Genomic DNA, 13,463 nt, shown 5'->3' on the forward strand with positions numbered 1-13,463 from the left:
GGCGGAAGACTTCCGGAACGATCCTCAGCTTAGCCTCATCTCGGCCATGATCAAGAACCTCAGGGAGCAAGGTGTCACCTTCCCGGCCGTGGGCTCCCAGGTAGCTCTGCTCTGAAGCCCCACTAGATCAGTAGTGCTTATTTCATCAAAAAAACAACCCACGCTGTGGCGTCTTCTGTCTTTTGGTCTCGGTTTCAGCCATGGTTGAGAATGCTTTGAGTCATCGCCCTTTGATGGTTGTTTTGGTTTGCTGGTGCACACTGACTGTGGCTGTAATCATTGCTTTTAGGCTGCAGAACAGGCGAAGGCTAGCCCTGCGTTGGTGGCCAAGGACCCTGCCACTGCCTCCACGAAAAAAGAAGAGGAAGACCTGGCCAAAGGTAATGGCTTTATTGGGACCGTTTTCTTTAAAACTATGCTTGTAACATTACCAACAACTGTACAAAAAACCGTCACCAAGGTTTTGTTCTGTGACGCTAGCATATTGAATTAATGAGAGAAATCGTAAGAAATCCATCAAGTCCTCTTAACAGATGTCCTGGGGGCTTTTCTTGTAATGGCTTGGAGAAACCAAGGGCTATACCAATAGGGCTTCAGAATGATTTCCCTGTCCAAAGGAAAGCAGTCTCAGCTGGTCCATGTGTAGAAACATGTAGGGTGCTCACCGGATACACGATGGCACACCTTAGAGTCAGCCCTGACATCCAATTGACCCAGCCGACCCGGTCTGTCCACAGCCATCGAGCTGTCGCTGAAGGAGCAGCGAGGGCAGCCGCAGGGCTCTCTGTCCAGCCTCTACCCCAGCGCCTCCAGCCTGCTCTCCTCCCACAAGGCGGACGGCAGGAAGGTGCGCGCCATCTACGACTTTGAGGCGGCCGAAGACAACGAGCTCACCTTCAAGTCTGGGGAGATCATCACCATCCTGGACGACAGGTGACCTTTATGACTCACACTCACACTCACAATAATGGGATTATGGGATTAGTAATCATCATCATCGATGCCGGCCATGTCTCGATTTAGTTGTTTGCTGGTTTTCCTTCAGCTGCGCCGCAAGCTGAGGGTTTCATTTACAGCCTCCTAGATTTAATGTTGATGAATGGACGAGGCTTCGCATTAGAGATCAGCGTCTCCATCAAGTGCGAGAAGGGCATACGAAGATGCCTAATTAATTTGGGCCTCTCTGATTGCCCCCCCCCCTGCTCTATTGTAAAGATCATGCAGAGCGTCCCGATCCAATTGCCACTATAAAGATTATATCATTCAGTTTGAATCACTTTCACCTTTTTTGATATGTTTGTTAGTGCTTTGAGGTCATGTATTAAAGGTTGGACAAACACCCAGTGGTAGTGAACGTTTTCTTCTTGGTTTGCTTTCTTATTTGACTACAGCGACCCCAACTGGTGGAAAGGGGAAACATACCAGGGAGTGGGCCTCTTCCCCTCCAACTTCGTTACTGCGGACCTTACAGCAGAGCCAGAGATGGGTGAGAACAAACGTACACGAGCACACAAACACGCACACACTCACACACACAGTGAGTACAAATGTGTACACGTACAGACACACACACACACTCTTATGGGAGCCACTTTGATTTGCCCGCCCAATCTGCTCTTTCGTTTGCCCATTAGCACTATTGCCTTATTGATTCTACTTGTGAAAATACCTTTCGTCAGTAGGCGCCCCGGAGCAATCGAAGAAAAACAAAGCACAATTATAGACACGGCTCCCATCAATCCCTTCTTATACAGATAGTTAAGCCCTTGTTTACCAGTGATGGGAAGGGGTTGACCCCACCATCCTTCAACCCTTCTTCCGCTGATCCGTGTCCCAGCGTGGGTTGGTCTCAGGTCGGCTGCAGTTCAGCTGCGGTGGGAAAGATGATGACGCAGCTGGCTGTACGAAGGCATCTTTGAAGGGCCCTGATTGGTCAGGAGGGGCGGTACACTATAGTGACGCTAACATTTCAACCGTCTCGAGATCACAAAGTAGTCTGTACTGCTTGTAATGCATTTCGATATGCGTTCATTAATTGAGTGAATGAGACATGATAGTTTGGTCAAGCTGAAAGGCAAAGCAATGTGCCTTCTCTGCGACTGCAAGTAATGATTCAGTCGCAGCCGAACACATTCCCCCGTTCGTGGGCCAGTAATATACCCTTGAAATGCTCAGTGCTGCGAAAGACTGGGAGTGGCCTGGCCTTGTATCATTATCTATAGATATTGGGTTTCCTTCTTTGCATTACATCACTTATTGTCAATCATCTTTGTGCTCCCATGTTTTTTACTGTTATGCTTCCTTTCTTTCCTTAAATGCTAATTCGATGTTGATGATCAATTCTTAGTTTTTCTATAATCTCCAGTCAAGACAGAGAAGAAGTCGGTGCAGTTCAACGAAGAGGTCCAGGTGGAGACCCTAGAGCCGGAGCCAGAGCCTGTGTTTATAGATGAGGTAACGCATCATCCTGGAACACGTCATTGGTCCATTTGTCAACATAAATGTTTGGGGGGGAGGTGTTTTTTCCTTCCACGAATGAACTGAAATCCTTAATTTGTTTTAATAAGACTTTTTTGTTTTCCCCTCAGGAGAAAATGGACCAGCTACTGCAGATGATTCAGAGTGCCGACCCCACGGATAACCAGTCAGATGCTGTCGAACTGCTCCAGTTGGAAGGTAAGGACAAACACCCTCCCTACTGCACTACACTACTCGTATATATAGTTGAGGGGGTACAAGATCTCTGTAGACGGTAGATCGTGGGTAGCCACGCAAATGATTATTTCCTTGTACATGATCTGGGATTGGCTGTAAAGGGGTGCCTTGGTTTTTGGGAGTTTTGGGAGCAGTGCAGTAGAGGGTTTATTTCCACATTTCACCTTAGGAAGACAACATGATCCACTGTTCGACCGGATTTGGAAAGATCTGTGTCATTTTGCTCCATTGGTGAAGTAACGTTAATCTGATTGGCTGAAATGGTTGTCCATCCAGGCATGGCTTCAAACCAAAAGCCAGGTTAAAAGGCCAGACTCTAATGAAAAAGGAACTGAAAAGACTACGCAAGATAAAACTGGTAGAACCAGGCTAGATTGTGGGAACACTGACATAAATGTCTAATAAATTACAGAAAATAACCATTATGTATCAATATTACACATTCAACTTGGAATGTGTACTGTAGTGTGGAAATATTTACTTGTGATGCACATCAATCTTAAAATATGTTTTTGGTAGTACAAGGTGTGTATTAAAAAATGTAAGCAATATTAAAAGAGCTGGCCTCTTGTCAAGTCTACTTTTATTATTAAAACCGTTTAAAAGCCATAATGCGCACGCCCCCCGTTTTCACAGATGCTCCGAGTACTAAGCACAAGGCCCTCTGCCAAGGTGTTTTGAAGGATCTGTGTCTGTTACAACAGTGTGATCGGCTTGTAAATTGTGTACGGTTTGAATGGCCGTTGCTGAGTAGAGCTCATCAGTTGTTCAGAAGTGAAAATCCCAGTGACAACTTGCAGTATAGAGCCAAGTGGGGGATGTCCGGCCAACATTTTATTTAGATCTGCATTTGAGAGAGGGTTAAGCTTCTCAGGCATTTGCATTATAACCTCATGGTGTGTGGTGCATGTCATACCAACAGTGCTCATCATAACACTCCTTCACATACACCACTAAAGCATCACAAACCAGTCTTAGCCATGATGATAACACACCATCCTTCTTCATCGCATTCTCAGCCCAAATATATTTTTTTGCTGAAAAAAAAAATATATATGCTGAAACAGGGGGTTCATTTAGACTTCATGACTATAAACACTATATTCACGTTAATTGAAGAAGTGTGCCAAACTATCATTAGGTTGGAAGTCATTGGAAAGGTATCATTCAAAATGGTTTATGGGAAGACTAGCTCCTTCACCCACAATAACTATGTATTTTACCTTCTTTTTTTTTACCCAATGTTTTATGTTCGTGATTCATCGCCAAGTTGGTTGGCCTAGTTCCAGGCTTAAAACTCTACATTTGTGGATTTTCTGAAATGTCACTATAGTGAATGAATGGGAAACGCACTTCAGGAGCTCTAGCTGTTAAAAATGGGGTGGTAACTGGTTTAATAATTTTTTTTTTTTGTTTATGGTAGTGATCTGCAACTTTTGATATTGAAATTAACTTGAGCATATATTCATGGTATAGCTATGCAGTGATTACCATCAATGATGCTGAACCTCATGTCTGGTGTCTAGGTGCCTGCAACCAAATGGGACCCCTCATTGACCAGAAGCTGGAGGACATAGACAGGTACAAATGATGATTCATTTTAAGGGATTACTCCACATCGGCCCGGTCGACCGACACCACTTCTTCAGGGCCCAGATCCATCCGCTGACATGAACTATGAGTTATCGATCAGTCAAGACTTAGTTTAAAAATACCTCAGTCTAATAACTTCAATCCATGTTTAACAAAACTGATGTCTGCAGTGCAAAAGTGAAGGGCTATGCTGATCCGTTGTACTTTCCTCGAGATTCATTGATTTTATTTTTTTTTCTCTGCAAACGCTGCTAAATGATTTTGCAATGCAAAATGAATACATTTAGTAATAAATAATACATCAGGGTCGAAAGATAAATAAAACTCAAATGGAGCTCTGAAAACCATCAGGATATTTTTTTCTAATTTAGATTCACGGTTCTAAAAGTGATGAGCTAAAATATATTTACCTTGGAATGGTTTATTTTCCCCCCACTCGAGGGAGCTTATTAATCTCATCCACTGCCAAGGATATCTGTTAACGCTGTCAAATGCTAACTCAGTCGGAACAAGTGCTCAGCTGAATGAGAAAAAAACGTGTTAGTGTGCTTCTCATTGGACTATGGATAACTAGAAAATATTTCCCCAGAAATCTTGAGTATTCCCTTTAACAGGGATAGAAAATCATAAAAATAACCATAAAATATCACAGATGCATGTATCCACTACACACCTAACGCATACCTTGTCTGGTATGCCTTGATGGTTTTAAAAATTATATTAATATGGATCTCCTAGTCCTCTAATAAACTCTGTCTTGGACAGCCACAATATTGTATTAAGTGTGTGGTCTGAATCCCCACGCCTGCTGATGTGTGATGTATAACTCCTCAAAGCCTGAAACGCCATAGCTGCATTCAGCTGTGACTTCTCCATAAGGTGAGTGTACTGTAATGGGTCTCCCACTGGTCTATGTAGCCAGGAGGGTTAATCCTAGAAGAAATAGAAGCAAATCGATTGACTGAAATTACCTGTGATTGCAATGGATTCCATAGAGCATTTTCTGATGCTTAATGCACAGGTTGATAACCCTTAATAACATAACAGTCGATGCACTCTGACGCAGATCATTTATCCCAGCCCCTAACTCCCCGATATCTCCGAACAGTATTCTCCTGCCTGTATTGCAACCGTGTACCTCCTATATAGTGTATGAAAGAAGATGCTGTTGCTGACCCCTGGCCGCGGGGCTGCATGGTTGTGTCTCACAGTAGGCACTCTGAGCTGTCTGAGCTGAACGTGAAGCTGATGGAGGCGCTGTCCATGTACGCCAAGCTGATGAACGAGGACCCTGTGTACGGCATGTACGCCAAGCTCCAGAGCCAGCAGTACTACATGCAGCAGCCGCCCGCCAACACGGCCCAACAGGTGAGGCCCCGTGAAGTCGCTCAGCAACCAACCAGAACACCAAGTTTAATTTAACTGACAAAAGGCAAGTTGATTAAAGAATTGACGTGTGTGTGTGTGTGTGTGTGTGTGTGTGTGTGTGTGTGTGTGTGTGTGTGTGTGTGTGTGTGTGTGTGTGTGTGTGTGTGTGTGTGTGTGTGTGTGTGTGTGTGTTCAAACTAAATATCAAGGATGACGTGTGAAAAATGTAATGTAGAGAAGTAGTAATTATGGTCATTTCCATATTACACATTTATTACATTTATAATGTACATTTAACGTGTAATACATTCATTTGACTGGTGTCATACCAATCCAGCCATTGCCATCCAGCAGGTACTCCCACTGTTTTCTATTGGTTTATCTGCCTTCATGAGTGCCAATCTATGTGCGCCCACAGGGTTATCCCGTTCAGCCAAGCCCAGGCTCGTATGCCATGGGGCCAGGGATGCAGGGCTACCCTGTGCCCATGGAGCAGCTCCAGGCCGGGCCTCCCATGCCTGGCCAAGCAGCGCCCAGGTAGGCCCAGACAGAAGGATCCAGCAGACTGTAGTGTTCTGAACCAGGGACTCGCATGAACCCTACTGCTAATTGCTATAGAGATGCAGAGTGATCACCAAAGAAGCAAATGCAGTGTTTCAGCAGGCTGGCTGCTTTTGTGTCCTGTCCCTTCCTCTGTTCTAGACTGTAGCTTTCACAGCCTTCCTAATAGCTTCACAGTAAAGCTAAACGGCGCAGGCTGTGTGTTGTTCATCAGTCTGTAAACTCTCATTGAATCTCCCACGCTGCTTGTACACTGAGTTGGGCTTTTTGTTTGTGTAGCTTTTAGTTTTTATTCGTCCCACGAGATCCTCATGTCTTCAACACTGTTGCTGTGTTCTTGTTGCTGTTGTTTGCTCAGTGACATCCACATGTACATGGGCCAGCCGCCCGTCTACAGCCCGTCCCAGGCAGACGTCCAGGCCTACCAGAACCAGGCCAGCCTCCCAGGCCCTCAACCGGGCCCCAGCCCCGGCCCCGGCGTCATGAACCAGCCGCCCAGCTACAGCACCTCCTCTGGTCAGAGCTTACAGGCCCCCACAGACACCCAACACATCCCGTACCCGGAGAAAGCCCTGCTATAGGGAACCTGCACCTTACCAAACCCTCATACACACTACACATGCATACGGCACATGCACACTCCACATGCACACTCCACATGCACACTCCACATGCACACTCCACATGCACACTCTGATCTTGGCATTTCTTCTGTACTGCTTTAAGTTAGTGGTAGGGAGGGAGGGAGGGAGGGGGCAGTAGTCCCCACATGTAAAGCTAATACGCTACAGATGCTTTTTCTGTGATGGGCCGAGTGCACTAGCAATGCTTGTGCCCCTTCCCCCTCCCCCCCTCCCCCCGATCCCAGCTGCCTGGGATGACTGTAAATAATGGTGTCACATAACAGACAAAAAAAAACCTCATGTCACTTCTCTTTTGTAGAGGGAATTTAAATTATTTTTTCAACACATCGGCCCCTCTCCTCATGGTGGGCTCACATCTCGTATGTGATTTTGTTTTGCTCCTCTTTTATTTTCTTGTGTTTGCTTTGTGAGTTATCGTTTGAAACGGTGAAAGCGTTGTGTTGATGTGAACATAGAAAAACTAAAAAGATTTAAAAAACAGTCACATGGGGAATGTGGTTCTGAGCATCACAGACACCTGTTGTTTTGAGGAGATAACATTGTGCTGCTCACACACACACACACACACACACACACACACACACACACACACACACACACACACACACACACACACACACACACACACACACACACACACACACACACACACACACACACACTCTCCCAGACTCTCCCAGACTAACATGACGGGGAGACTTGTGTCGGGCCAACTACTCCTCGACCCAGGCCAATTGCACTGCTACTTTCCACAACATAAAGATGGCCGCACCTTTTATTTTACTCATCCGTGCAACCAAGACACTACTTTAAGCAGTGCTGAAGAATATTAGCATCGCATTGAATACCCAGGCTACCCTACGGAATACGTTCTCAACCTTTTTGTCTTTTATTTTTAAGAAGTACTGAAAACTGAAGCCACTTTTTTTGTTGTTGAAGGGAATAAGAAGGAACGTGTGATTGTGTGTGTGTGTGTGTCTCCGTGTATGCACACTCAGACACACACGCACACATTCACACATATGCTAAGCTAGTGGTGAAGCCACATGCTGGCCTCCAGTGGGTCTGTACTTTAGCACCGTTCTGTTGCATTTCACCTGGTTCTCAAAGGGCCGCGGGGACGTGGCCAGTTGGAAAAGAGGGCCCCCCTCGTCACAGAGCCTCCATCGCATCGACTCGTTTTGCAGCCAAGTTAATTTTAGATGAAGTAGTATTTCAGAGGGTGAGCGAGCAAAACTCTCAGCGTGTTCCCCGTACTTTAGAGCTGCTCAAACACACTTGAAGGCCATGGACTTGTGGCTTTGGATCAGTGAGGGGGGGGGGGGTGAGCTGTTTGGAACCCCTCTGCGCGTTTTTAAAGCATCTCATTTTTTGTCAGTGTTGAACAATGGATATGATTAATTTATATTTTGAAGTGCACAGGCGATGCCTGAAGTATTAAATAAATCTGATAAAGATGATGTAATATTCTGCCTAATCTAGTTGTGTATATTTAAGTTGCTCATGTGCAAAGTGGAGATTGATTTCTCTCATTCATGGTATAACCAGTGGTTGATTACTGAACTAACTGCTTTTAAAGTTGTATCTTTGTCTTTTTTGAAACCCATCATGTTCTCTTAATGATTATCTCTCCGAACGCACACCAGCATGCATGTCCGTTGTAGACGGCTAATTTCCTTTATTTGTGTCTATGATGAGATGCATAGACTCAAAGCTGTCATCTACTAGAGCAGAGACATGATCTTGTGTCACAATATTCCCTGATGCATGTTCCCTAAACTTGGGTTCTCAAACTAGGCAAACCGAAGCCTTATCACATTGTACTTCATTAACTCCTGGACTCCTCTTAAGGCTTGCAATCTCTTGTAATTGCTTTGGTTTGAGTTCTTTGGGTTTTGGGATGGACTTCATGTATGCAAATACTGCTTTAGCTGTCTACAACTTATGGTCCATGTTGGTATTTTCAGAAAAAAAAAAAGATCTTTGTTTAACGTCTTTTCACCCTGGTACCACATCTCTGTGTGGAAATATTATTTCAAATTTTGCAAGGCATATGGCTCTTATTGTGCTTGTTAATTCCCACTTATGCCCAAAAAACATTGATGAAATAAGTTCAGAGCTTTTGTTGGCAACTGCTAAAACACCCAATACACCACTGGTCTGAAGGCCACATGCTATTTTGTGTTCAGGGAACTCTGGTATTGCTTTTTACATTGCTTGCTCATCTTGTCTTTCTGTACTTGTTGCTGCCTTTTTAAATTAACCCTACACTTGGACAATAGTGTCATTTTGTTATATCGCAAAGCAAGAGTTTGATCAATTGTAGCAGGTGTTCTGGAAAGATGGGACCATGAGCCAGTGAACCACATTGACGTCATTTTTTTATTATTTAAATTTAGTTTGCACCAAAAGATAGCACTGGACTTTAGCCCTCATCTTATTTTATTGTACAGGACTGAGATGCTGCCTGTTTTTAACTTTAAAACCAACCTCATCGTTGTAAAGATTCTGTTCTGAGTTGTACACTACTGTTTCTATGTACTCTTTTAACCATACTTATGAATTGATATTCACAATAAAAAACAGGCCAAATGTACAGGATATCTCGTCTGGTGTTGAAAATGAATCTCGTCTTCCATGTTCAAATTATTCTGTGGACACTCCCTAACACTGCATTGTCGAGCAGCCCTTACGATTAGTTATCTTGTCGGCCACTAGATGGCAATCTCATTTGAACGGGCTCTGATCCCTTGCGTCATGCTCATTCTAGTGCACTATCAGTACTCTCCTCCGAAGGTCACATTAGTCCTTCGTTAGGTAGATGTTCGTTGTCTTTTCATTTTCTCCCTTGACTTCCTGAACATGCTGGATTCGCTCAAGCATCTTTTATCCACCTGATGGCCAATCACGGTAATGCATTTACTAAAGAGTAGTTCCCACTGAAACAAAAAAAATACTACATACATATGGAGATCAATCTATAGGGTCCTAAAACGAGCCACGGTAGTGGGCAGAAAGACCACTAATGATCAGGCTGGGGTTTATTTTAACACCGCTATATAAAAGGTAATAAAAAGCCTATCACGAAGTAAAGACTTCACCCTACTCCACATTAATTTGCATATGTTGACCATGTATACACATCTCCCCTTGGGTTTTAAAGAGACAAGTCATCGTGTGCCTTTTTTATGTGGACCCATAAATAGGGGAAGTATGACCACCTCATTACCTCAGCAATAAAATAGCCGTGCGGCATAAGCAGTGTCCAGAGTCCAACCACGGCTGCACCAACTCCCCCTTTGCGAGAGATGCGTGTCTTGTGGTTTGAATTTAGCCTCCAGCCTGGGACAGCTCAGAAACTGTGCGGCGGGTTTCGAACCCACGGTATTGACGCGGGGGTAAGAAAACCAAAACAAACATGCCCTCGGGAAAGACGGTCAAGCTGTTCCTCTTTGAGGCGCTGCAGTTCTTTGCCATCTGTGCGCCGCTCTTCGTGGTCATGGAGCGGTTCGCCGGCCTCATGCGTGACCTGAACGGTGGGAACGACCGGACCACGTACTGGCTGGTGGTGGCCGCGTCCATCGCCTACGTCACCTCCGTGACCCTGCTGGTGTGGGCTCCGCTTAAGTACCTGATCCTGAGACGCCGCAGGTTCATCACCAAAATCAAACAATGGTGAGTTTGAGTCTAGTGTGATTAAGAAAGTATGAACATGTATTGAAAGAGAAATTAAACAGAATAAAAGAACAATGACGATAAATAGCTTCGTCCAATAGGCGGACGTATGAAATGTTTGGTAATCAAATAGGATATAGGAAATTGTTAATGTAATTTTCAACTTACTAGAAAACTACTTTTATATGGCTCTGTCCAAAGCTATGTATTAAAGTAAATTTGTAGTGTTTGATGAATAAATACCGTCTTTCTGTGCGACTAGAGTGCTATTATCTGTAATAAATGAGTGCACTTGCTCCTAGTTTAATAATGCAATGGCACTAAAAAGACAGCTAATTTTATTGTAAAACATTTGTCACACATAAAAAAAAAAAATCAAACATTCATTTTCAGGAGGCCCACAGCATTGGCCTATGTCATCCTGTGTCCATTACCGTGTTTCGCTCTGCTGATAGCCGCCTCCAAGGTAACCTCAGGAGTGATCCAGCCTGTCACCCCAAAGCGTCTGCTGTCGTTATGTTCCACTGTCATGCTCCACCGGGGTCCTTCAGGAGCCAACCTAGCTTCAAACATCCCCTTTGTGGAACTAGCTAATTTCCGGGGCCCTCATGTGAGGCAGTACTGATACAGCAGTATCATTATTCACTGAGTGAAGGCTCACTTCTCGAGAGTCTCATTGATTCTCCAAAGTTTTGATACTTGATGATATAAATCAATGGCTGACCATGGCTTGAATCGATGGCTCAAATCGATGGCTGATGGCCAAATAATTCACACGACTTTGGAGCTGTTCCAGTATCTTGGAAGTACTAGTCCTTCGTGTAGTCTCTCACGAAGGACCATCAATGTCATCGTAAAACCATTTAAAATGGATGATCCTAGTCACAAGACTCGTGTGAGGCAGGAATTTGAGGCAGGTTTATTAGGATACTCAGTAACTGATTTTGCATAAAAAGGTTGTCCATTAACAACAACCCTCCATGCCCATCACCATAAAGTGAGTGGACATTGGTTAAAGCACATTTTGAGCTGTGTGTGAAAAATACCACCTGCCACATGAATTACCTGCATGGATGCCTGTCAGATATATTTATGGTCCTAATACTTATCAGGTATGCACTTGACGGTGTTTTAATCGCCGTGGTGATGAAATACGAGGCGTTCATAATTATCATTATTATGTCTATTTCTATGCGGTCATATTCCGTTCATTAATTTTGTCTGGGTTTTAATTCATCGTAATTCCCGTTCCCTGGTGTCAGCTCTCCCTAATTATTTTTTTTTTCCTTTTGGATTGAACGGGCCCTCAGGTACAGGTGGACGCCGGACAGACTCTAGATCATTTCACCGAGCTGCCGGTTTCCTTGGTGCTCCTCTGCCTCATCTGTGTGGATGTCGTCGAAAGGATTCGCCCCTGCAGTCTCACGGGGAAAGGTAACGCGTCACATGACCTCTTTATGGTAACGGTAATACGTTTTTGTGTTTCATTGCCATTCACTTGATTGACATCAATAATGGAACTTGTTCCATCTTTGAGAATATTCCCGTTGAGAACATTGTTATGATAGGAGTAATGGGAGTGAATGGCCAACCACAAATCAATCACAAATAATCTTTGCTCCATCAATATGTGGCTGTGTTATTTTTGTATTTGCTGTATCTTAAATCGTCCATTATCCTCAATGTATTAATTTCTTATTTCTTAGTTATGCCAAGCATTCACAAAAATTCGCTGGTGAACTACTACTAAAACAAAACATTTAATAAATGAAAGCCTCAAAGTGAAAAGGCACATACATTCATTTATTCACACACATGGACCCAAACGGATGGAGAGTGATGTCATCGAAAACCATAACAAGCTCTCGTCCAATCTGGTCCAATCCGGCCCCAGCTGGCAGCAGTCCGGGCGCAGACTTCGACATGCGGGGGCCCGTCCTCACCCACCTGGGGAAGGTGACCACCGTGACGGGCCAGCTCCCCCACCCCGACCACCCCGACACCACCGTCAGCCAGAACGGCCCCCCAGCCCCCGCTCCCACGGACACCCCCGGCGCCACCTCCGCCGTCATCAACGTCACCCCTGCAGCGAGCGCCAGAGGCTACCTCTCGCACGACCCCCACAGGCACGCCATGCCCGTGCGGACCTACCTGTACGCGCCGACCCACTGCCCGGGCCCGCTCCGCTTCCTGTGGTCCAGCGACCCGCGGTCCGAGGCGTTCGCCGACAGCTTCCTGTTCTGGCTGGACGCGGCGGAGATGCTGCGGATGGCGGCGGATCCCCGGGTCTTCTACTCGGCCTGGGCCGTCCCCGTCTTCGTCCTGGCCTTCCTGTCCGCCCTGCGGCTGGCCGTGGACCCCAGGAACCCCCTGGTGTCCTGGGCCGGGGTGGTGCTGCAGGACTTCCCCTTCCTGGTGCTGCGCCTGGCCCTGCTGGGCGCGCTCGGTGCGTGCGTGACGCCCGTGCTGTACGCGGTGAAGAACCTGCTGGTCTGCCTGAGCTACGTGTACTTCACCTTCCTGACCAGGGTCCTGAAGAGACGCAGCATGTTCTGAGGTTCAGGGCGAGGGGCCAAAGACGATTCAGGGACGTATGTGTGTGTGTGTGAGTGGGCTTTGTTCAGCTAATGAGTTGCTTGTTAACCAAACAATGTGATGCACACCCCCCTGATCCCTATCCAAGGGAGCGGATAAGGGAGTGCCATGCGAGATCTAAACCACAAAGTATTGTTTTATTGTCGATGGAATAACATTTTCCTTCATTCCTTCTTTTTTTTGCCCTAATAGAGATTTGCTTGGATGCTTTAATCGTATATCCCCAAAATTGAGTTTGTATTTTTTTGTAGTTTTGTAGTGTTTTCATTCAAGCCTTTGCAGTATCCAATTAAATGGTCACGATTCTTTCTG

At 45.3% G+C, this 13,463-nt stretch overlaps 2 protein-coding genes across 2 annotated transcripts; both read left to right on the forward strand.

Annotated features, from left to right (window-relative positions):
* Positions 1-7: 7 nt before the first annotated feature.
* Positions 8-9,419, forward strand: LOC311373265 (signal transducing adapter molecule 1-like). The gene is made up of 10 exons (XM_084490059.1): positions 8-100; positions 290-380; positions 738-933; positions 1,392-1,486; positions 2,366-2,454; positions 2,589-2,676; positions 4,242-4,296; positions 5,520-5,676; positions 6,095-6,213; positions 6,596-9,419. Exons 1-10 carry the CDS (start codon positions 47-49, stop codon positions 6,816-6,818), a joined length of 1,167 nt encoding a protein of 388 aa, XP_084346185.1. The 5' UTR covers positions 8-46; the 3' UTR covers positions 6,819-9,419.
* Positions 9,420-10,299: 880 nt separating this feature from the next.
* Positions 10,300-13,112, forward strand: LOC311373264 (transmembrane protein 236-like; the record flags this gene model as incomplete). The annotated part of the gene is made up of 4 exons (XM_084490058.1): positions 10,300-10,556; positions 10,950-11,022; positions 11,867-11,997; positions 12,461-13,112. The coding sequence occupies 4 exons, from the start codon at positions 10,300-10,302 to the stop codon at positions 13,110-13,112; spliced, it is 1,113 nt and encodes a 370-aa protein (XP_084346184.1).
* Between the last annotated feature and the right edge of the window lie 351 nt (positions 13,113-13,463).

This window comes from Micromesistius poutassou, assembly GCF_964030765.1.
Source record: "Micromesistius poutassou genome assembly, contig: SCAFFOLD_5636, whole genome shotgun sequence".
In the NCBI taxonomy this organism is placed as follows: Eukaryota; Metazoa; Chordata; class Actinopteri; order Gadiformes; family Gadidae; genus Micromesistius; species Micromesistius poutassou.